General features: G+C 38.6%; 2 protein-coding genes across 5 annotated transcripts in view; one reads left to right on the forward strand and one right to left on the reverse strand.

Annotated features, from left to right (window-relative positions):
- Nucleotides 1-1,434: 1,434 nt before the first annotated feature.
- Nucleotides 1,435-12,349, reverse strand: cyldl (cylindromatosis (turban tumor syndrome), like). Of its 4 annotated transcripts, none has more exons than XM_066666665.1 (16): nucleotides 12,295-12,343; nucleotides 12,111-12,174; nucleotides 10,063-10,501; nucleotides 9,706-9,972; nucleotides 9,532-9,607; nucleotides 8,626-8,810; nucleotides 8,319-8,463; nucleotides 7,890-8,031; nucleotides 6,935-7,045; nucleotides 6,651-6,742; nucleotides 6,222-6,285; nucleotides 5,965-6,103; nucleotides 4,508-4,616; nucleotides 4,300-4,418; nucleotides 3,867-4,083; nucleotides 1,435-3,422 (listed from the first exon to the last, which is right to left on the reverse strand). In XM_066666665.1, the coding sequence occupies exons 3-16, from the start codon at nucleotides 10,483-10,485 to the stop codon at nucleotides 3,238-3,240; spliced, it is 2,274 nt and encodes a 757-aa protein (XP_066522762.1). In that variant the 5' UTR covers nucleotides 10,486-10,501; nucleotides 12,111-12,174; nucleotides 12,295-12,343; the 3' UTR covers nucleotides 1,435-3,237. The 4 variants fall into 4 exon arrangements, with proteins under 4 accessions (XP_066522762.1, XP_066522760.1, XP_066522761.1 ...); XM_066666663.1 differs by having other exon boundaries at nucleotides 12,107-12,174; nucleotides 12,295-12,341; XM_066666664.1 differs by having other exon boundaries at nucleotides 12,111-12,349.
- Nucleotides 12,350-12,412: 63 nt separating this feature from the next.
- The window catches only part of zc3h3 (zinc finger CCCH-type containing 3), a 73,895-nt gene continuing 64,681 nt past the window's right edge, over nucleotides 12,413-21,626 (forward strand). Inside the window, exons 1-3 of the mRNA XM_066664870.1 lie at nucleotides 12,413-12,548; nucleotides 13,505-15,023; nucleotides 17,756-17,964. Coding sequence (XP_066520967.1) covers nucleotides 12,503-12,548; nucleotides 13,505-15,023; nucleotides 17,756-17,964 — 1,774 coding nt within the window. The 5' untranslated portion in view covers nucleotides 12,413-12,502. The remainder of the gene's footprint in view (nucleotides 12,549-13,504; nucleotides 15,024-17,755; nucleotides 17,965-21,626) is intronic.

Below are 21,626 nucleotides of genomic sequence, written 5' to 3' on the forward strand. Positions count from 1 at the left end.
GGGGTTGTGGGTTCGGAACCTGCTCCAGGTGACTGTCTATGTGGAGTTTGGTGTGTCCTGTGTGGATCTTCTCTGGGTGCTACTGTTTCGTCTCACAGCACAAAACCACATATTAGTAGTGTTGGAGGACTGGCTCATCAAAGGTTTGAGTGAATGTGTGAGTGTATGTCACCTTGTGAAGGACTGGGCCCCCTCCAGGGTGTGTTCCTGCTTTGTGCCCAGTGATTCCAGGTAAGTTCTAGACCCACCACAACCCTGATCTGGATAAGGGTTACAAAAAGCAGACACCTTGGGCTGGGCTGGACTTGTTTTACAGCATGAGCTATGTCAGTCAGAAAGCATCTGGCATCTGACACTCTGAGTCAACACAGTCATTCAAGGCCATAAGATAACTACATATGTGGGCCATATTTAGGCCTGCCAGTCATTACTATCTGGGTAGTAGTTAAGTAGCTTAAATTGATTTCATGATCAATTACTTGTAGCGGTAAGATTCCTGATTGTGACTTTAAGGCTGTTCCTAATAACGAGCCATTGATCCCAAGTCATTTTGTGTTCAGCACTGTAATCCTATTTTGACGGACTGATTAGTGTGTGCACCATTCAGATAAGTTGTACAGTTGAGATGGGTCAGCTAGCAGTAGGCTTCATGGATAAGGGTCAAATGGAGACATTTGGTCTTGCAGAAAAGGCCACAATGGGGTCAGTTATAGGAGGAAAAGGAAACTTGTCTGATGGGTATTTATACATTCTCTTTGCTCTAAGTCAAGGCAAGAGGGAGTTGGTTGAGACTGCGTATGAGGAGAGGCTTTTCTTATGTGTGTTTGAGAGAGAGAGATGCCATAAGATATTCAAGAGATCATTAGGCTTAGGAAGCTTTCCATTTAGATTTATATCTTCTTGAATTTTCCAGGACATTTCACAAAAACAGATTTTTTCATATCACCCATTTGATTTACATAGACCCTCTTTTATCTAACCAGCTATTCTGATTTATTCACTGCTTTTTTTTTTTTTTTTTGGTGCCATAAAAGCCATCTCCTAGTGCAAACGCACGAGACATTTCGTTTATAGAAAATGGACAGGAATATCTGGGACAGTGAGGTAGGCAGGAGCCAGGAAGCAATCTTCATAACAGAAAGGTATAAACATTAGAATCTAGTGTAAATGTTTAAGCCGACTGTTGAATTTATCATATGACAAATACCTGAACTGTTTAACAGTTTAATTGCTACTTATCCTGACTGACCCTTTCTTCAAAAACACAGGTCCTATTTATTTATTTATTCATTTACTTATTTATTTATTTATAGGATTGAAGAAATTGTATTAATTTTAATATTACTCAATGGAAAATTGTTTGATTCATCAGCTTCTGTCTTTCTCAACACAAACACACACAACAGAGAGAAAAATATTTGATCATAGCAACAATATTTATTTTATACCATTGATTTCCCTGAGATGTAAATGTGCTAATCAATCTAATCAGGATTATGCACTAATCAAAACAATCAAATTAAAGATTTTCAAGTGTATGATCATGAATATGAACAAATATTTGAAACAATGTTCCTTATATACTCCCTTTTTCCTGGAGGTGTCTTATAATGATTCAGCAATAGTCTACTAGAAATAAAACTGTTGTTCTAATTCTTTCAAAGCAAATGTTTGGTAATACTGGTAGGTCACTACTCAAATGGCTAACATCTACATAAACAGACATAAACATCTAGAAATTCTTATTCCAGTGTGTCAGTTCACAATGGTTGTTTTAGTGAATTCCACCTTAGAAAGGGATTTGAAACTTCAGTTCACTTCAGTTTAAACTTGAAATTTTACATTGAAATTTGAATTTTTTATTATTATTTTTTAACCAATGTTTATGTAGGGAAATCTTGTAGAAATGTTTGGGGAAAAATGAAATCTAATAAAATGTGTTGATTGCAAGTGGAAATATTCTGTAAAGACATGAGCTGAGTTTTGAAGTAAGAGAGAAGTAGAATTGCGAATGGAAAAAGGTAGATTTCCAGAGATGGTGGCCTAGAGTGAAGTGTTGCCAAAAGTCTAATTGAATAATAAAGATTTATGTCAGTTATTCACAAACATGGATTCAAGGCACATTTATAAGTAGCAATGGTTATTAGCATTCAATTGAACTCAGGAATTCATCAAGCATATAAAGTGCATTTTGCGTATGTAACGTCACATGGCAGTAGTTTTCAATCCTGTACCTGGAAGACCACTACTCTGTCATACAATGTTTTCTCTGACGCATTCAGAAGGACTTGATAATTAGTTCAGTATTTCCATTAGTTGTTTTAGTGTACAGTGGTATTCCAGATCCAGAATTGATAAGCACACTTGAGTATAAATACACCAATTGACAAAAAGCATAAGCACAGAAATTAATAATAACTGGGGCATCAAGACTCTTCAAAGTGTCTCTCATACTGTTGTATACAAAAGCCTGGCTCCTGGAGAAATGACAAGTTTGCTGATTGTCTACGCGAAAATAAATTAATGCATCTTTAAAGTAAACAAATCTAATCTGTTTAAACAAAAATAAATACTAAGCCTAAAAACTAGCATTAACATTTGTACCAACCACATTTATTCGTTCGTTCACTAATTGTCTATAGTCACCTATCCAGTTCAGGGTCGCGGTGGTTCCGGAGCATACCTGGAGTCACTGGGCGCAAGGTGGGAACACACCGCCTTGCCCCCACTTATCAATGTGTGTTTTTTGACGGTGGAGGGCACCAAGAGGAAACCCACACAGACATGGGGAGAACACACTAAACCCCTCACAGACAGAGCGAAGCTCAAACCTCCTACCCCAGGACCCTGAAGCTCTGTGACAGTCACACTACCTGTTGTGCCACTGTGCTTCCAACCAAAAATCATTTAAAATTATATTCAGCAAACAAGCAGAAACAGCATTAAATGCACATAAGTGTGCTCTCTTTAGATGTGTATCTTCCATTTAGATAATAAACAGAACATCTCATCTGACCAGGAGCGTTCAAACTTGCATAAGGTTTTTATAAAGAAGGGATAAAATCAATAGTAAATTAAAAATTCTCTCAAGAATTTAATTCCAAATCCCTGCCTTTTCTAATCATCTCAAAGCAGACTCAGAGTTAGGACAATTCAGATGAACTTCAGGGAAGGATTTTTACATTCTATACTTGAATTTACCAACTCAGGTTGTATATTTTTGAGTGTGCTGATGTGTCAGTGATAGAGGGCCATGTTGGGACTCTGGTACAGATACATGTAGCCATCGCAGAAAAGACGCTTTGCTACGCCTTCCATCTCTCGAGGTGCCTGTGTGGCTAATTCAGCAAGAGGCATACTGAGATAACGCACCACTTCTGGACACTCTTTAACCTCTGGGATGTTGAAACCATCTCTCTCACCTGGAAATAAAGAGGTGAAACATACATAATAGCATAAGTCATTTGTTTTTCAACATGACTAAAAAGGTATTATGATTTTTTTGGGGGGAATTATTCAGTGAATCTGAAGTTTCTTATTACAACCCTGACTGGATTTGATCCTTTACTACAATTAAAATGTATTAAGTTACCATTTTGGAGAAAAATATTTTAGACAGTGATGTGGCAAAATTAAAATTAAAACTAAAAATTCTCTTCAGTGTTTAATTCCAGCTTCCTGGCTTCTCTAAACATCTCAGACCAGCCACAGAGGTTTCAGGCCAGTAGAAACAAAATGCTAAGATGGGTGTTTATGCCACAATATGGACATTATAAATAACAAGCCATCCTCTTTTTTAATCAATTTTAATTCAGATAAATGCGTCTTGTTTTCTATCCAGGAGACAAACGGTGCACTCTTCTCACCCACTCTATCAGCCATGCTGTCAAAGAAGATCCAGTCAGTAGCTTGTGGTCCATATTTAACGAAGGAAACATAATGGCTGGTCTCTATGCAAAGCACTGCGAACAGCTGCAGTTTTTCCCGTGGAAGAGTGCGAGGTGGGCCATCAAAACTTAGGAAGCCCTCTGGGAGGCACAGCGGAGTAGGTTTATGAGACTGCCGAGAGTGGTGCAAATGGACCTGAGGGTAATATTCAAATGCAATACAAATAAATCCTTCCAAATTCAGAAAGCCTAAAGTTCATAGATTTTTCTATGGTAATGTTATTATGTCCATAAAGACATGGCATGTTTCAGGAGCTAATAAATATCTAAACATTACAAGTGCTCATGTGCAGTTCAAAGCAACATGTGTAAATACAACTGAAAGCAACGTATGATATTTGTTATAATTAACCTGAGCTGAACAGGTGTCACAGAAATTTTTAAATCCAGTATTGCTGAAAGCTGAATCTCCAAAACACTCAGTGCACTCCACATGTGCTAGCTGTCCACAAAGCACACACTGCCGAGGACCTGAAACGCATATGAACATAGCAGAGCCACATATCATATAAAGGGTAGGCATTGTTGTAAGGAAGTTAATGAAATCATAGCAGGCTTACCATCCGACAGGAGAGCAGTTATATCCAGCTCCAGTGACGGAATGATTTTTTGGTACATTTTAAATTGCTTCCCAGAGCGAGGCATGGTAAGGATCAGGCATGAGGGCACCTGGTTTCAGACAGATAAAAATAGAAGGTGAAAGGTGGGTGGAAGGTCCTGGTTATAAAACTCACTGTGATCCGTAAAGTAATGGTGAGAAGTTGGCAACTCTGAGGTTCTGGCTTGCCATGCACTCCACTTTATTTCACAATAATTATTAAATCACCTGGTTACAGATATTTGACCTGGTTAAAATCATCCACAATTATTCAAGCTGAACACAATCATTTATTTTCAAATAATTTATAAGTCAAATTATGTCAGTTGAGTAGGGGCGAATACATATATATATATATATATATATATATATATATATAAAAAGAGGTTCTGGGTGGTGCAACCTTTAGAGGCAGCAGGAGTAAAGCTTGTTTATTTAATATTGAGCTGTTTCAATCATCAGTTGGGATCTATTAAGCATCAGCTGCTACAAGTAAGATTGCTACCCAGACCATTATATTTCTCATTTTTTGGGTTTTTTTCTCAAATTAATCATAAATTAATCCTAAATCTGATGGGAAAAAAACCTTCTTCAACACTGCAGTATATGGAATCATCTTATACACTGAAAAATCATTAGGAACACGTACCTTGTATCTACACTCATTGTCCATTTTATCAGCTCCACTGACCATACAGGAGCACTGTGTAGTTCTACAATTACAGACTATAGATAATTTGATTCTTTGCATAAATTCACATTCCCATTTCACGCTGCTCTTCAATGGTTAGGCTCACCACAGAGCAAGTATGATTTGGGTGATGGATCATCAGACATAGGCGACCACAGACTGTTGAGCAGCTCTTGTGCACAGCAAGAATGGGCAAATATTGCAATTGCACATCTTTAATTTTCTAATTATTAAAAATGTAATAAAAAGAAATGATGCGACCTAATGATATACGTGCCGATGTCCCAGATTTTTTTCAGTACATTGCGGGCATCAATTTTTAATGCATTTAATATATATTTGACAATTAGGAATATGTTTATCAGTGAAAACACTGAAAATCTTTTCTTTGTCTGTTAAAGGTGTGAGTCAATTAACCAATCACAGATTTCAGTTTTGTTTCATTTTTAGAAAGTGGCCAGACTTTTCAGGAAGTGCAGCTGGCACATGCTAAAACTTGAGACATCTGTGGGTATTACTCACTGACAGAGTGTACAGACATACAGCACCATCTACAGGACAACAAATCACAGCATTTCGATTGCTGGACATCTGGAGACTAGCAAAGGGTGCTTTGTTTCTATATTGCTGGGTATGAGAAAGCCTGTTTAACGACACCTCACAATAATCTACAGACAATGACAAAATGCAAAATTGAGCAATGATCATATAAATGATATGAGGCTCACCTCAGCCAATTTGAGGCCATTGTTGTAGAAAGAATGCTCCAGGAGCTGCTGTACCGTTGGTAAAACCAAAGAGTTGTTATAATCCACAAAGATTTGGTAAAAGTAACTACTTTCCACCTTTAGTCCTTCAAATGTTTGCCTTTAAAGAAAGCGCATAAACAATAATAATGTGGAGAAATACAGATTTTGTATTTTAAGCTCAGAGGGAATATAAGTAAAAATAACAGAAATAGAGACAGACGTGGTGCCCTACTTACAGCTTGAGTGGCGGCTCCAGTGACAGAATGTTTTGCATGATGAGAGTCAGAAACTCTTCTGGATCTGAATATAAAAGCAGACACATTGGTCATTCTGCTGTAACTTGTATTTTTGTTTTTGTTCTTAAGCCAACTTAAAAAAAAATAAAATAAATAAAACTGATTGATATCTGATTGATAATTTGTCACTGGATACATAACTATGTAAATAGTAAAAAATATTTTCTTTATATCTGAATATATTATTCAGTTATATAGATATTTTTGCATGCTGCATTCCTGTGGACATGGGGAGAAAATGGTTTGCACTGGTAAGAGAAAAGGTAACATTAAAATCTAAATATCATACAAAATTATGCTTTGTATGATGTGTACAGGTAAATAGTGGACAGTAATGAAGTACATGTATCCATGGTAAAAGCAAGGTACCTTTCTCATCTGTGGTGTAACTAGAAGAATGCCCTCTGTCCTGCAACTGCTTTCGAAGCTTCATCACATTGTGGCCACCCACAAAACCCTGACTGCAAACAAACAGACGCACACACACACACACAATCACGATATTTACTTGGATATGTATTCTTCTCAGTCTAGCTCTCATACTTGAAATGTTTCATTATAGTAAAACAAATGTCAACCATGTGTTTATGTGGTTGTATTATTAATAAATTAATTAATAAATGGTTTTCAAATGTGAAATGAACACATTTTACCTCCGCAGAGGACCTACAATGTCTCTCAGAAGTGTTTTCTGGATGGGCTCATCTTTTTGATGTGTGCCCTTATATAGCAAAGAGTCCAGTACTGAAGAACAGGAAAACAGACTACAACAAAAACAAAGGTTTCAAATAGTTATAATCAGTGTAGAGCTTCTTTGTCCCTGTTCAATTTTGCCCTGGCTTAGAAAGTCATTACTGTACAAAGCTACTGAAAGATTTTACTTTATAACTGGTGGCAGCTGGAAGAAGCGGCAAATGGCAGCAGCTAAATTAATAGATGCAGCTGCCAGTCTGCGAGTGCTAAGAGCCAGGGAGGCAGCTGTCAGTTAGTGGTGCCTTCCACTGACCAGTGAACTGCAATGGAATAAGTTAGCAGCAGCTGCATGTTAGCCAGTGATTACTGGTTAACGGACCATAAGTGGCAGTAGGAGGCAATAGACATTGGAAAAGTGCCAGTCAGTTAGATGTAACTATCAGTTAGAATCAGCTGCTTAACCCAAATTAAATTCTCTCTATTGGAATTAAATACACACATTTAAAGGCATGGTTAAATGGTTAAGGCAACAGTTCAGTATTAACTCAATATATGACCTATTGTTATAATACTCAATAGAGCTGCATGATACAAAATAGAATGCATGTAAAGGCAGACACAATGTGCAGGGCTTCAGCTTTTAGTTCTGATTTGATTCAATTTTTTTAGGTTTTACAGTATTTCTAAAAATATTTATTGTGGATGATTCTACCATAACACCATCGGTGTGTTAATTCAGTTTTTCAGCTGCCAAACACAAAACACAGCATTCTTCTCTATTAATATTGGCAAAAAAGGCCAGAATCACATATATATATATATATATATATATATATATATATATATATATATATATATATATATATATATATATATATTAATCTTTTTTTTCTTGGGTTTCTCAGCATTTCCAACCTGAAAAGGGCAGCATCCATGTAGCAGGAGTTACAGTGACCTTGGATGCCCTTATTCCTTCCAATCAAGATCTTCAGCACATCTTCGTATTTAATGGGTGGAACACTGTCCAATGCCGCTGAAATATCCAGTCCATTATGATCTGTAATACAGATAGTACATATAATGAAACTTATATGGTTACTGTGATAAATTTTGTTATAATGATAAACAGTATGATTTCTGGGCATATCATGGTTTTTATCAAATGTTGTTGATATCAATTTTGTATGATTGTATCAATTGTTGTTAAAAAAAAACAGACCCTTTTTAAAGAGCATGAATTTGCATGTTTGATAATATGGCAGTTTTTCAGATGTGGCACAACTGATTAATTGTGTCTGTCCAAGGATTGAGATATGTATCATGTATTCTGGGATCTGTTCTTACGGTAATGTCCATTTGATGCAGTGTCACCCAGAAAACGAGCATCAGGACGGCAAGAGGTGAGCTTAACAAACAGGCCTCGTTTTTGTGGACACGAGAAATAGCGTATATCTTTAAATGTTCCATCACTCACAGCACATGCTTCTTCCTTAAATGTTGAAAAATGAATATATCAAGTCAGAAAAAGAGTAGTGAGAGAGAAAGGGCTTTACATATTACACATACGCAATAAATTGTATACATGTTCACAACATTCCCAGAAGGGAATAGTTCCCTGCTGTTACCAGAAGGGGGCAGTGTTATTCAGTACCAGTTCCAGCCCAGCCATGAGGTCAGGCTTTCCAGGGAGATAGCCGATCCAGCGGATAGTTCCATAGGCTGGTCCCTGCGCCAGGTCCACCTCCACCATCGAACTCAAACTCATGTGTGCATTACCACCAGCATTAAACTTTGCCATGTCTGGACTTTCAATTGTGTCTATTTTTTCTGTTTTACCTGAAGAGAAAGCTACAAATCAGTGACACTCTACAACCAAGCACGCAAAGAGCTTTTATGACAATGAAAAAAATTACGGTAATATTGTAAAATAAACTGATATTGCTAATGAACATTTCATGCTTCTTCTAGGAAGTAATAGTTTTGTTGATTAAACTCATACCAGGGAGAAAACCCCATTTCTGGAAAAGTTTTTATTTATTTATTTATTTATTTTTACATTATTTGTAAGGTGTAATAATAACAAGAATCAGTAATTTATTAATTGCCTTAAATCTTTATTCAGTGGACAAATGTACCAAGATGATTTATACTTTCTAGGACAAAAATTACAGTCCTTTTGTTGTGTCACCAAATGATTTCACCGCGACCCCCAAAAGAACTACCACTCCTTGTAAAAGTGGATCAGGCACTGCAGCCCTGTTGGAGTTTTTAAACATTGTGCCAAATCACTGGCTCTATTCCACAGTCCACCATGCAGTCCAGTAATGACACTCAGATATAAAAACTGCTCTCTTGTTGTTCTGCAAAACTGTTTACTGACGAACACAATGAATGTGGGCTAACAACATATGCAGAGAACAGATTAGCTAGAGTCTTTAATAATAGAAGTACAAAATGCACCTACATGGTAAGTGGAGTGAATACATTTGAAATTTGAGGGTGTAGAAATGGGGTGGTTTTAATGTTTTGGCTGATTTGTGCACACACGCACACTTACCACTGTCTTCCTCTTTAAACACATTTTTCAATGAGACTGTTATCTCTCCTCCCTGTCTCCCATTATCATCACTATCCTGTAAAGGAACAGCACAATAGTTTTGGATTTAAAGACCAAACGACATATTTCTGATTTAAAGGAGATGCGGTGGAGGCCTTTTCTCTAGTAACTTACTGTTGAGATCAGAACTGTGCCTTTTTCTTTCACTAGTTCCACAACCATGCCACTGCGACAAGTATCACCAATAAAATAAATGACTCGATCTCCAACAGAGACCTCCTCTGTGGAGGACTCAGACCAAACTGCCTGATGTTGGGTGGAAAAGCCTAATGGTTTGTGATGTACAGGTTTAATTCTGTTGAAAGGGGCAAAAACTCCACAGTTCTTCGGACAATTAAAAATGGTGCCTCCATCGCTGGTGCCTTTTCCCTTATCTTCTCCCTGAGAAAATTACTACAATACATTAGTGATTTATTTCATTATGCAGCACTCCATGTTTCTACAAAATGTACAACAAAACTAACATCCCACCTGTAGTTCAATGCCAAATGTTACTCCTCCGATTGGTTCTTCTCTTGATGTAATGTGTCTGCCAATGTGTCTAATCACTCCTTTGAGCCATTCTCCATTGTGCTCCACTCTGACTTCTGAACCTTTAACTAAGTCCACAGTTTGGTTTAAATTGTCATACAGTGAAAACTCATCAAATCTTTCACTGTCTTTGTCAAGACCCAACAGTAACTCTGCCTGTTTTGTTGACAGTGGCCGCAGCATTTCAAGTGGTACATAATGTTCCACAAACACGCCTATAATTTTCATAGTAATGGTATCTTTATTCAGCCTTATTGCTTGTGAATATTTGTCTTCGGTTATGTAACAAATCCTGCCAGGCCTTATGAATCCATTCAGGGCAGGTGATGCAATAGCGATGAAATAATGGTATTTGGGGGCCATTGCTAGACGTTAGCACCTGTAAAATATAAATCAAAATGAATAATAATTATTTAAATGCAGCATGTTTATTGAGCAGTGTGTGAGTGAATGTGTGTGTGTCTGTGTTGCCCTGTGAAGGACTGGCGTCCCATCCAGGGTGTATTCCCGCCTTGCGCCCGATGATTCCAGGTAGGCTCTGGACCACCCGCGACCCTAAATTGGATAAGCGGTTACAGATAATGGATGGATGGATGTTTATTGAGCTTATTTACATCATTTTATTAATAAGCTGAGTCATATTTTTTTGCACATATAAACACCATGGGAAAATTCATTCATTTTCTGTAACCACTTATTCAGTTCTGGGTCGCGGTGGGTCTAGAGCCTACCTGGAATTATTGGGTGCAAGGTGGGAACACACCCTGGAGGGGGCACCAGTTCTTCACAGGGCGACACACACTCACACTATGGACACTTTCGAGTCACCAATCCACCTACCAACATAAGTTTATGGACTGTGGAAAGAAACTGGAGCACCCGGATGAAACACGGGATGACAGAGAACACACCCAGGAACCTGGAGCTGTGTGACAGTGACACTACCTGCTATGGCACTGTGCTGCGCACCATGGGAAAATTCATTTATTTCATTGATTCATTTTCTTTAACCTCGTCAACCTGGTTAGGGTTGTGGTTTGTCTAAATCCAACATAGAATAATTGGCTTCAAGACAGGAACACACCCTGGACAGAGCACCAGTCCATAGGGCATTACACAACCACCCAATCAACAATGGGCAGTCTCACACAACCAATCAACATACCACATGTGATTCTGGATTTTGGAATGAAATCAGAGCACCCAGAGTGAACCACAGGAGAATACATGAAACTCCTTACTGGCAGCCACCCAAGGCAGTGATAAAACCCAGAACAAAACAAAACAAAACAAAAACAACTGTTTCCAAAAAGAAAGTATTTACTAGACTTGCCATCTCAGAGCCACGACCTCAGCATAATAAAATGTGTTTGGGGTTACTTTATAAGAAACAAAATACAGCAAACCTCTAAGGTTAAGTTATTGAGTATTTTACAAACTGAAAGCAAAATTCTTCAAAGAACGACAGCAAAGGGTTAAAGCACATTGTAGATCTCTATTCAAAAATGAAAATGCTGATACTGTGTTTGATTGTTAAGATTGTGTTTGATTGTATCCTGTTTGTATCAGTTTCCGTAAGCTGTACTTTTTTCAGTTTTTCCGACGCTGAATATGAATTAACTTGTACTTTGATCGTCTTGAACCTGGAAATTAACGTCATCCTCTTCCTCCTAATTTTCTGCAAATCAGGGTCGCGGTGAATATCAATTATTTGCCTACTACTGTATAAAATTTATTGTCTAAAATAGTGACATAAGCGTTTAGCATTACAGCTGAGCCACAGTGAGGGTATTTCCTCTTTCAGCTCTTTACTCTGTTTTGGGAAGATCGACCAGGAAAGAAAGTGAAAGTATGAAAACGCACAAGAAAATAAATGACTATTAACTTCTTATTTAAAAGGCTACACTGTCAAAAACAATTTTGTAAGCCGTATATGTTACACACTGAAAAAAGAAATCAATAAACAAAGTACGTGGGTGCATACCTACACACACTGCCAGGCTGCTTTCGTTTCGTTGCTCAAGTCGTAGGGGTCTTCGAAATAGCTCAGAACTGCGTAATTAAAACAGCCGCAATGTCACGACATTACAGATCGTTTTACCAGAATAAAACAAACTAGAAGAATACCCCAGACCCTTCGAAAGTTAATAATGGCTATAAATCTATCCAGACCTTTCTTGGTATTCACTGTAAACGAGGCCAACAAGTTGTTGTATACCTGTGTGACTTCACGTTGAAATCCGAAAATGTTGATCTTTAACTAATGTCGCGTTCTCTCAGTGAAGGATTAGCGTTTGTAGATCTATTCTCCGGTGCGGGCTGCGTCATCAGTCCGGGCCTCGGGCGCTCCGTGACTACGAAGTGTGTTTAGGATCCGAACATGGCAGAACGCGAGGCGTTAAAAAGAGAGATCGAACAACTCCAGAGTAAGACTTTTACTGAAACTAAACTACTGATAGCTTTAATCTACTAGACTGTCTCGGTTCTCTTTTACTGTCTTGGCAAAACCGTGTTAACCGTCTTCCTCGGTTTCTTATGTGGGTAACGAAGCTTTTATCTGACGTAAACAGTTAACGGTTACCTAATGCTAACATTATCGTTAAAACGAAACATTTGGTCTTTTTAATTTAAAAACTGTATTTTTTGCTCTCCGGTAACGTAATTACAGGCACTGCCATTCGTGTCTTCCTACTTCTGTCGTGTTTAAAATGATATTTCTTTGAGTTTTCACTAACGAGTTTTTGTTTCTCACAGTAACACGTAACAATAGTTATTTTTTACATTCTGCTTATTTCTGAAGCCCTAATAAACCAAAACCCAGGTTTTCTTTCTAAGCAGGTTCATGTGGCTCTTTTGACACATAGCCTAATATGTAGCACCTATGCTCTGTGAAAAACTTTCCTTAAATGGAGACTGGAGTCTTAGTCTTCATCGCCCTCTCTCTCTCTCTCTCTCTTTCTCTTTCTCTTTCTCCTACCAGTTAATGATAACGTGTCTCAACCTCTCCATGCAGTTTAAACAGCCCGTATCACCCAATGTTCACACATATTAATGACCCCTTTTAAAAATAATGTCCATAACTGTAGGTACATTTGTTTTCATTCACATACTGCTTTACACAGTCCACATAAACAGGCAGTGCTTTTTTATAGGGAAGCAAAGCATTGTCATGGTTAACACTGATAATATTGTGATATAATATATTGTAATTTTGTTTTATTGCTACCAAGCAACATACTGCTGGTTTGAGTTAGCCGTTAGCCTGTTTTATTTGCAGCAAAGACGTTTTTTAGTCATTTGTCATTTTCAGGCAGGTAAGTGGTCTTGTTTTTGTTTGCAATATGCCTTTTCATCATATAACCTCCATATTTTGTTTTTACAGATCTTATTAAGGACCACAAGAGAGTTCATGGTGATGTCCCGTCAAGCTCAACTCTGTGGATTTCATCTAGACGTCGTGTGGGTAGAGGCCAAGGTCACAACCCACATTACACTCACTCATATTCAGATCAGTCCCAGCCTTTTGCACCTCATTCTACCAGCTACTGGAGGAAAACCTACTCTCTCAACAACAAAACAAACAAAGTTCACGGAGAAGGACCCGCACAGTTTTCAGATGCTTTTCTGAATAAGCCTCAGCATGTTAATTCTGCATTCCCTGTTGCTGGCTCAGTGGATAACAGAAACGTGAGTGGTGTCAGTAGAGTTTCTCCCAGGGGGACAGCAAAGGCAAAGACCTTTAAGGGCAGTACAGCTTGTTTACAGAATATAACTGGAAAAGGGTCTTTAGTGTCTGGTGACAATGCCCCTACCACCAGTGCAGGCAGAACTGTAATAAAACCTACAAGGACTAAGCCTGAAATAGAAATCAAGTCCAATGCAGGCGTTACTGGGTCTTCTTCATTAACTGATGGTTGTCAGAGTGATCTTGAAAAGAAGGAAAGTCTAAATGCCACACTGAAAACTACAGTAGATATGGTTTGCATCCCGGCTACCTCTTTTGTTCATTCATCCTGTGACAATCAGGCCTTTAGCAAAAATGTTACTTCAGCACACCTGCAAATGAAACCACATATCACCAGCAACATTGCATCTAATAGGACTGTGAATATATCAACAAAAGCTAAAGATATTCCAGGAGCCCAAATTGTACCTCCTCAGTCATGCTCTAGTCCTTCCTTGAAGCTCAAGATTAAATCAGAAACAAAAGCACAGCTGCAGACAACTTCCTCTCCCCATAAGAGGTCACAGTTCACCTGGGTGAAGAGTCAAAGAGCCAGGAACAGCCAGCCGGAACCAGATATCCACTCTACTGAATCTTCCTTAAACTCAGTTTCAGCTTCTACTGTTCCTAGTGTTAAAGCCAACATCAAGCAAGTCCATGGTTCTAACAAAAAGGTGCACCGTAGATCTGGTCTTTCCACACGCCCTCTGAGGTCTTCAAAGTACTCTTGGGTGTCCTCGTCCTGCTCTAATGCAACAGTTTCCAAAGTATCTCTGGCCAAACTGCCAAACAGGCAACTCTCTCCCAGAGCTCTCAACACAGCTGGAAAACCAACAAAAGAGGGACCAGACAAAACAAAAAAACTCACTTGCACACCTTCTACATTATCAAAGAGGACTAAAGTTAGTGGAGGTACTTCCACACCTGAAGACAGCCATGGAAATCGTTATCGCTGGAAGGCTGTTGCACAGAGTCCTTCCATTGTTTCAAGTGCATGCATCCCAAAAACTTCCAGAAAGGGATCTGTGTATCGATGGACTGCTCAGAAAGAAGGAAAGGACCCAAGCCAGGGATCATCTTCAACTCGAGTCCAGCAAAATCCCATCACTAAGCCTTCTCCTAGTAGTGAATTTAAGTTAAGAAGCAGAACCAAGATCATCAGGAGAAGCAGCAGCAGGTAAGAATGTTTTCCAGTAGTTTTGATATTAGACAAGGTTTGTCCCAGTCCTTTGTCTTTATCGGATATATGATTGTCATGAGAATGACTCCACAGTTCTGTATATATCAGTTCCACAAATGAAGCCTACAAGTTTTTCATTGCTTTGCCAAGTTTACTGGAAGCTTATTTAACACAGGGCATTTTTCTTTTGATGTTTGCTTTTGTTGCGTTTTCTATAATTTGATAGATGAAAAGTTACAAGATTTGTTACAATTATTTGTCTAGGTCAATTGCATTACACACATGGGCTAAATTCAGTTTAGGGTTCTAAATAGGGGTGGGTAACATGACCCTAAAATAAACTACCATAATGTTTCAGGGTATTTTTGTGATTACAATATTCTTGGTGATATGACAAACAGTGAAAAATATTTTAAGTAATTTAAAGAAAATAATATTGCAACAAAATCAATTTTTAAATTATATTTTTGTATATATTTTTTTGAAAAATCTGTAAAATTTTGGTTAATTTATAAACAACAGCAAGTTATCAAGTTTCTAATTTTGTATAAAATAATGTAACAAATAAATCTAACACTAATCTCTTTTGCAGAAAATATAGTGCATGCACATAAACAGACAACTTAAACATTTATACAAAAAATACGCTTAAAACATCACAGTAACTAAACAAATACAAAACAGATGCTATGCTAGAGTCAGTGTCGTTTGTTTGCTTTGATTAGAGCTGGCACTAGCAATTGACTTCTCCTCGCTGCATTTTTCATGCTTCTGCTTGAGGCAGTGAAACAGATTAGTTGTGTTTTCCCCTTTTGTTGTTAGATGCTTCTTTCATATCCTACATTTGACCATGTTTTTTTGTATATCTTATATTTTATAACCAAACCACCTTTTTGGGTCTCCTTTTTGGAACAAATTCTTCCACCACAGATCCACTTTTTTTATACCTCACTGTATAAATTGTGAGGCGTTATCTTGTGACTGAGGCTGAACACTGGTCAGAGTGCTATTGGCAAGGCGAAGTATTCGAATGAGGCATTATAGTGGGGGCCAGGCACATGGGCCATTTAATTTCCTAAGTTGTGTGGATATTTAAAATTCCTCAATCCAGATTGACAGGTATGTATCGGGATTCGGTCACAGAACGATTTACCACCTACAGCAGATGGAGCACTGGCCGCTTTCGGTTACTTAATGATGGGCAACGTTATTTTGGGCTAATGGTAGTGATGTGTGGTGGAGACCCTGTGAAACCATGAACCCTTCAGGCACTTTGGGAACCCCTGCTGTAGTCATTCAACACTGATCACTGGATTCTGCTCATGGCACTCTGTTGGATGAATATGTTTGGTTAGTGGACTGTTCTGAGCCCAAAGTGACACAGGTGTTTAATGTCCCTCTCCCCCTTCACTCAGAGGATGCAGCATCCATGATTTCCAAAAAGAATTTCAGATTTAGATTGCTTGGAACGCAGGACATTTTCCTCTTCACTTCAGTCCATCTTAAATGATCTTGAGCCCAAAGAAGGCACTGGAGTTTCTGGATACTCTTATATGGTTTTCTGCATGATACAGTTTTAACTTGATATGTGAATGCAATAAAGAACTGTGTTCACAGACAGTGATTTTTAAATCCTTCTGAATCATGTCTGTGTTTAATGCAGTGGGAGGAATGTGTTTAGTGCCTTAGGAAGGACACAGGCAACTAATGTAGGTTTTGAACCTTGTTCCTTACACGTAGAGATTTCTCCAGATTCCCTGATTTTTTAATAATATTATGTAATATAGATGATGATGTCCAGAAGTCCTTTACAGTTTTAGGTTCAATACTTTTCAGTTTAACTTTTTGGAACTCATTACTGGCATAAAATTAAAAATGAGCATATATATATTATTTTATTTTATTTTTTTGCAAAAATCAGTAGGGGTGGGCAATATGGCCCTAAAATAATGTCACAATATTTCAGGGTATTTTGGCGATAATGATATTCTTGGCGATATGAACAAAACACAGAAAAATACGTATATTCATTTCAAAAACAGACTATTGCAACAAAATCAATGTTATATGAAGTATATTAAATTAAATATATTTAATATATATTAATAATATTAAAGACTTCTTTCATTTCTAATATAATTTTTTTGTACGTCTGATATATTGTAACGTCCACAAGTCACTCCAATTTTTTGGGAGCAAATTCCTCTACCTCAGAGCCACTTTCCACTGTACTTCACTGTGGCTATATGACTCGTGTAAAGAATGTATGCTGTATTGTGGGTAACTGCATCACGTCATTACGTAAACAAGTCTGAATATCACTAATATCATAATACTGATTTTTTTTTTTTATTGTTCTAAAAATTATGACAATATTATTGTGAATGATACGTTATGGCACAGCCCTAAAATCCAGTAACATTTCTTAGTTTGTACATGCAGTCTTTGTGTGTATATATATATATATATATATATATATATGGTTTAAATAATTGGTACATCATTTTGTTTTAATTGATATCTTCTACTGTACTAGGTTACAAAAGCTGCAAAACTACCCTGGAGGTTTACAAAGTGGCCACAAGATGGCAGCAGACCAAAGCCTGCATTTGTTCTGTGAATTAAGCACCCAGTACCCCTCTGATGTACCTATATGCCTATGCTTTTCATATCTAATGTATTAAACCCTTTAAAATTCTTTTATTACAATTACTTTTATCTGTTTTTAGTAATTCTACTCCAGAAAGGAGATCCAGTCTTTTTGTGGTGACTGTGAGGAGTCGCTATTCACTGAGAAGGAGAACACACACTTCTGTCAAGACTACGGGCTGTGCCAGACGTGTTCAGTCAAGAGCGCTCATCTCTTTCGGCAGGCACAAGCTCCGGCGGCTCTCTTCCTCCTCCACCCCCACCAGTACTGCATGGACTCCTAGAACAGGTAGGTCTGTAATATCAATCCCTGGAAAAAATTATGGAATCTCCACACTTGGAGAATATTCAGTTTGCTTTTTCACCTAATGAAAGTGTGTATTTATGGGTGGATGTGGGTGTGGCAGTGGAAGCTTGGGGGAATTAGGAGGAAGGGAGACAAGACTGTGCCGAGAGAGAGAAAGAGAAGAATGAGGTTGAGGCAGCAAAAAGACATATGGGAATTGTTATAAACAGTTATAAACAAAATGGGTAGGTTATAAAAGAAAAACCTATGGGGGTGTAAATATGGGTGTGTTTTGCACAGACTGATCATTTAAAGGCTGGACAAGTCCCAGTAGCAGAATAATTTTTTTGTTGCTTGCAGCAGTTCAAGTTTTGTTTATAAATTTGTTCATTTATTCATTCATTACCTGTAACCGCTTTTCCAGTTCAGGGTCGCGGTGGGTCCAGAGCCTACCTGGAATCATTGTGCACAAGGCGGGAACACACCCTGGAGGGGGTGCCAGTCCTTCACCTGGCAACATGCACACATTCACTCACACACTCACACCTATGGACACTTTTGAGTCCCCAATCCGCCTACTAACGTGTGTTTTTGGACTGTGGGAGGAAACCGGAGCACCCGGAGGAAACTGGAGCACCCGGAGGAAACCCACGCAGTCACAGGGAGAACACACCAAATTCCTCACAGACAGTCACCCGGAGCGGGACTTGAACCCACAACCTCCAGGTCCCTGGAGCTGTGTGACTGCGACACTACCTGCCGCCATCTTGCCAAATTTAATTTATACATATTCTTATTTAATGCTTACTATAAGCCAACCAGATGACAACCTATTCAACTTTATACTTATATTCTTCATTAAATGGGACATATAAAACCCCTTTTTCCACATATGTTAACACAGTTCTAGGGTCTTAATGAAACAGCTTGGCTTTGGTCAAAATAGCACAAACATCAAACAACACAGCAGTGTTCCCCCATGTCTTAACTCCCCTGTTCTGGATACCTGTAAAATACATTTACTTAGTTTAACCTAGTGTTTCCAAATTCAAGTAAACATGGGTCTTAACCTGACATATGACAAACTCAAATGAGGAGTTGGGACAATTCTAAAGTCTCTGCACTCTACATAAGATGCTGCACAAAATCCGACTAATTTTATTTTTTGTTAACTGACATAGGCAGAGCAGAAAACTGACTGGGATGTTTTTTTTCACTCTTTGTGGGTTGGTGGGTACTTCCAGTGCATGTACACTAAAAAAGTATTTTTATAATGTATGTCCCTTTAATGTGCATACAGTAAAATTGTAATTACTTGTAATTGTACTGTTCACATTACAGATGTTTCTGTTTGCCATATTCTAACACAGTCATTCTGAACTCAGGAAGGTCCTTATTATGAGTGGATTAGTTTAGAGTTTGGAGGAGAGAAGACTCTGAATCCTGTGGTGCATTGGCACTCTAGGTTAAGGACTGTCCGTACACGAGCATGGACATGATAAGGCTGGTGATGAAATGCCAGACCAATACATTTTGTGCTCTCTCTGAACCTATTAGTGAGATGCGTCCTTGAAAACAAATAGATGTACACAGTGTTCCGACACCCACTGTGACTAACTGACATAATGAGCAATTAGCACAGAACAGTTACTGGGAAATAAATGAAGTCTGTTTGTATCCTGTATGTTACTATCAACACATAAGCCAGGGACCTGTCTTGGGTGTAAAAGTTTAGTTTATAGTGTATTTAGTTTTTTAAAATCAGTTTAATCTACCTCACTGGCAAATGTGCAGCTTACAAATGTGTACAAGCACTTGTCCAGTAGAGGTCAGCATTCTCCCAGTCCCTGTAGTTATTGAGCTCCTTGTGGTGGTCTGAGGTTGAGGGTGCTGGTCTGGGGGTAGTAGTGCTGGGGGGGATTAATTAATTGTCCAGTCCGGCTGTGATGGTGTACATGTGCCGATAGTGGGTAATTTGCAGCAATGGTGCACTGAATGTAGCTACGCTATCAAACCCTGCCAGCGCTCGCACTCAGTAGATAAAAAGGAGCTAATGCATAATTATCCTTTTGCAAATTGGATTGTTTTAACGAACTGGAGAATATAGGCCCGACTTGATTTAAAGCAATCACTGTTTTTACAGCCCACTCCCTCCTCCCGTAGATAGGGAGCAAGGCGGCCCATCTCACCGTAATCGCCTGCAGTCTATTTCACTGCACTTTACACACTCTGACACTGTCTCTTTCGCCTTCAAAGTGGCTTCATCTTCCTTCCACAAGGCCATCTCCCTTTTTCCCTCCCCCTCAGTCTTTCTATTAAAACATGGCTGCATTATTGTATTCTTAAGGTGAAGTTCCTCTGAGGGGAAGAAACGAGGTGAATGCGAGGGTACAGTCAAGGAGTGTGTGAATGACTAAAGGGAGATAGAGGAGGAGGAGTGTGTGTGTGTGTGTGTGTGTAGAGGGGTGGGGGAGTCATATGGGCTAGCCAGAGGGACTCTGTGCAGAAGATAAGAGTGGCTAATAAAGACCAAATTGAATTACTAATGACTAGAAAGAGGGCAACCGTGTTAAAAATGGCGAGTAACCGCTTCTCGTCACTGCCACGATCACCGCTGCGTGACATCTCTTAATTTTCTCTCTGATGACTCCCTCTCCCCGTCCCCCACCCCCAAGCTCTTCTCTCCCCTCATGTTTCGGCCTTCCTCCCTCTCTGTCCCTGTTTACCGTGGCTAGTTGGTTATCTGGAGGGGGATTTAAAGGGGCATAAACCTAAGTGAGCAGTTAGGAGCGTAATGAATCGCGGGCGAGAGAGAAGTGCCTCAATAATCCCATAAAGTGAATAAACGGCAGAAGAATGCAATAGAGCGGAGATGAGGAGAGGAGAGGGGAGGAATGAGAGAAGAAATGAAGGGGCCTCAAGCCTTGCAACAGACGTTTGGCCCCAGACTATTTGTCAGAATAGGTGCTACACACACAAAGGAGACCATCTGGGCACAGAGATGAAGCTTTACTTTCTGATGCGCGCGTGCACACACACACACACACACACACACACATTGTGCTGCTTTTGCTCATGCAGTAGCTTTTTCTGAGCAGATCTGGTTTATATTTTTGGGTGTTTATATTTGATATTTTAAGCAATTATAGACAACTTTAGCAAGTATATGTAAAAGTTACGCAATATGATATGTGGTAACATCAACATCACAATATATAATCTGGATTGGGGTGGAGTAGATGAATTTGTGCCCTCCCTTGACAAAGATGGAAATTACCTTTTTTTAACTTTTTTTTTTTTTAATAGAGATTAATTTGTGCATGGTCTCTGTTAAACATGAGCACAGTTTAAAAAATCAGTGTATCATAGTAATGGAATGGATGTTGGAAGGAATGGAGTACTGCCAGCATTACAACACAGTAATTACAATAAAGATGCCTGATGGTTTTTGAATCATCACGCTAATGGTAGATTTTTGCTTGGAATAAGTGGTTGTTATTGGACAGAGGTTTTAATGTTATAAATATTTTAAACATATATTTACTGATGTATTTACGCCTTAACAGTGAATAAAATGTATTTTTCCTCTGTAATTCTCTGTAAAAACAGACCACATATTCAGATGCTAATACATATAGATGATATAGGAAATTGCTTGAAAATGG

Source organism: Hoplias malabaricus, chromosome 3 (assembly GCF_029633855.1).
Source record: "Hoplias malabaricus isolate fHopMal1 chromosome 3, fHopMal1.hap1, whole genome shotgun sequence".
Classification (NCBI taxonomy): Eukaryota; Metazoa; Chordata; class Actinopteri; order Characiformes; family Erythrinidae; genus Hoplias; species Hoplias malabaricus.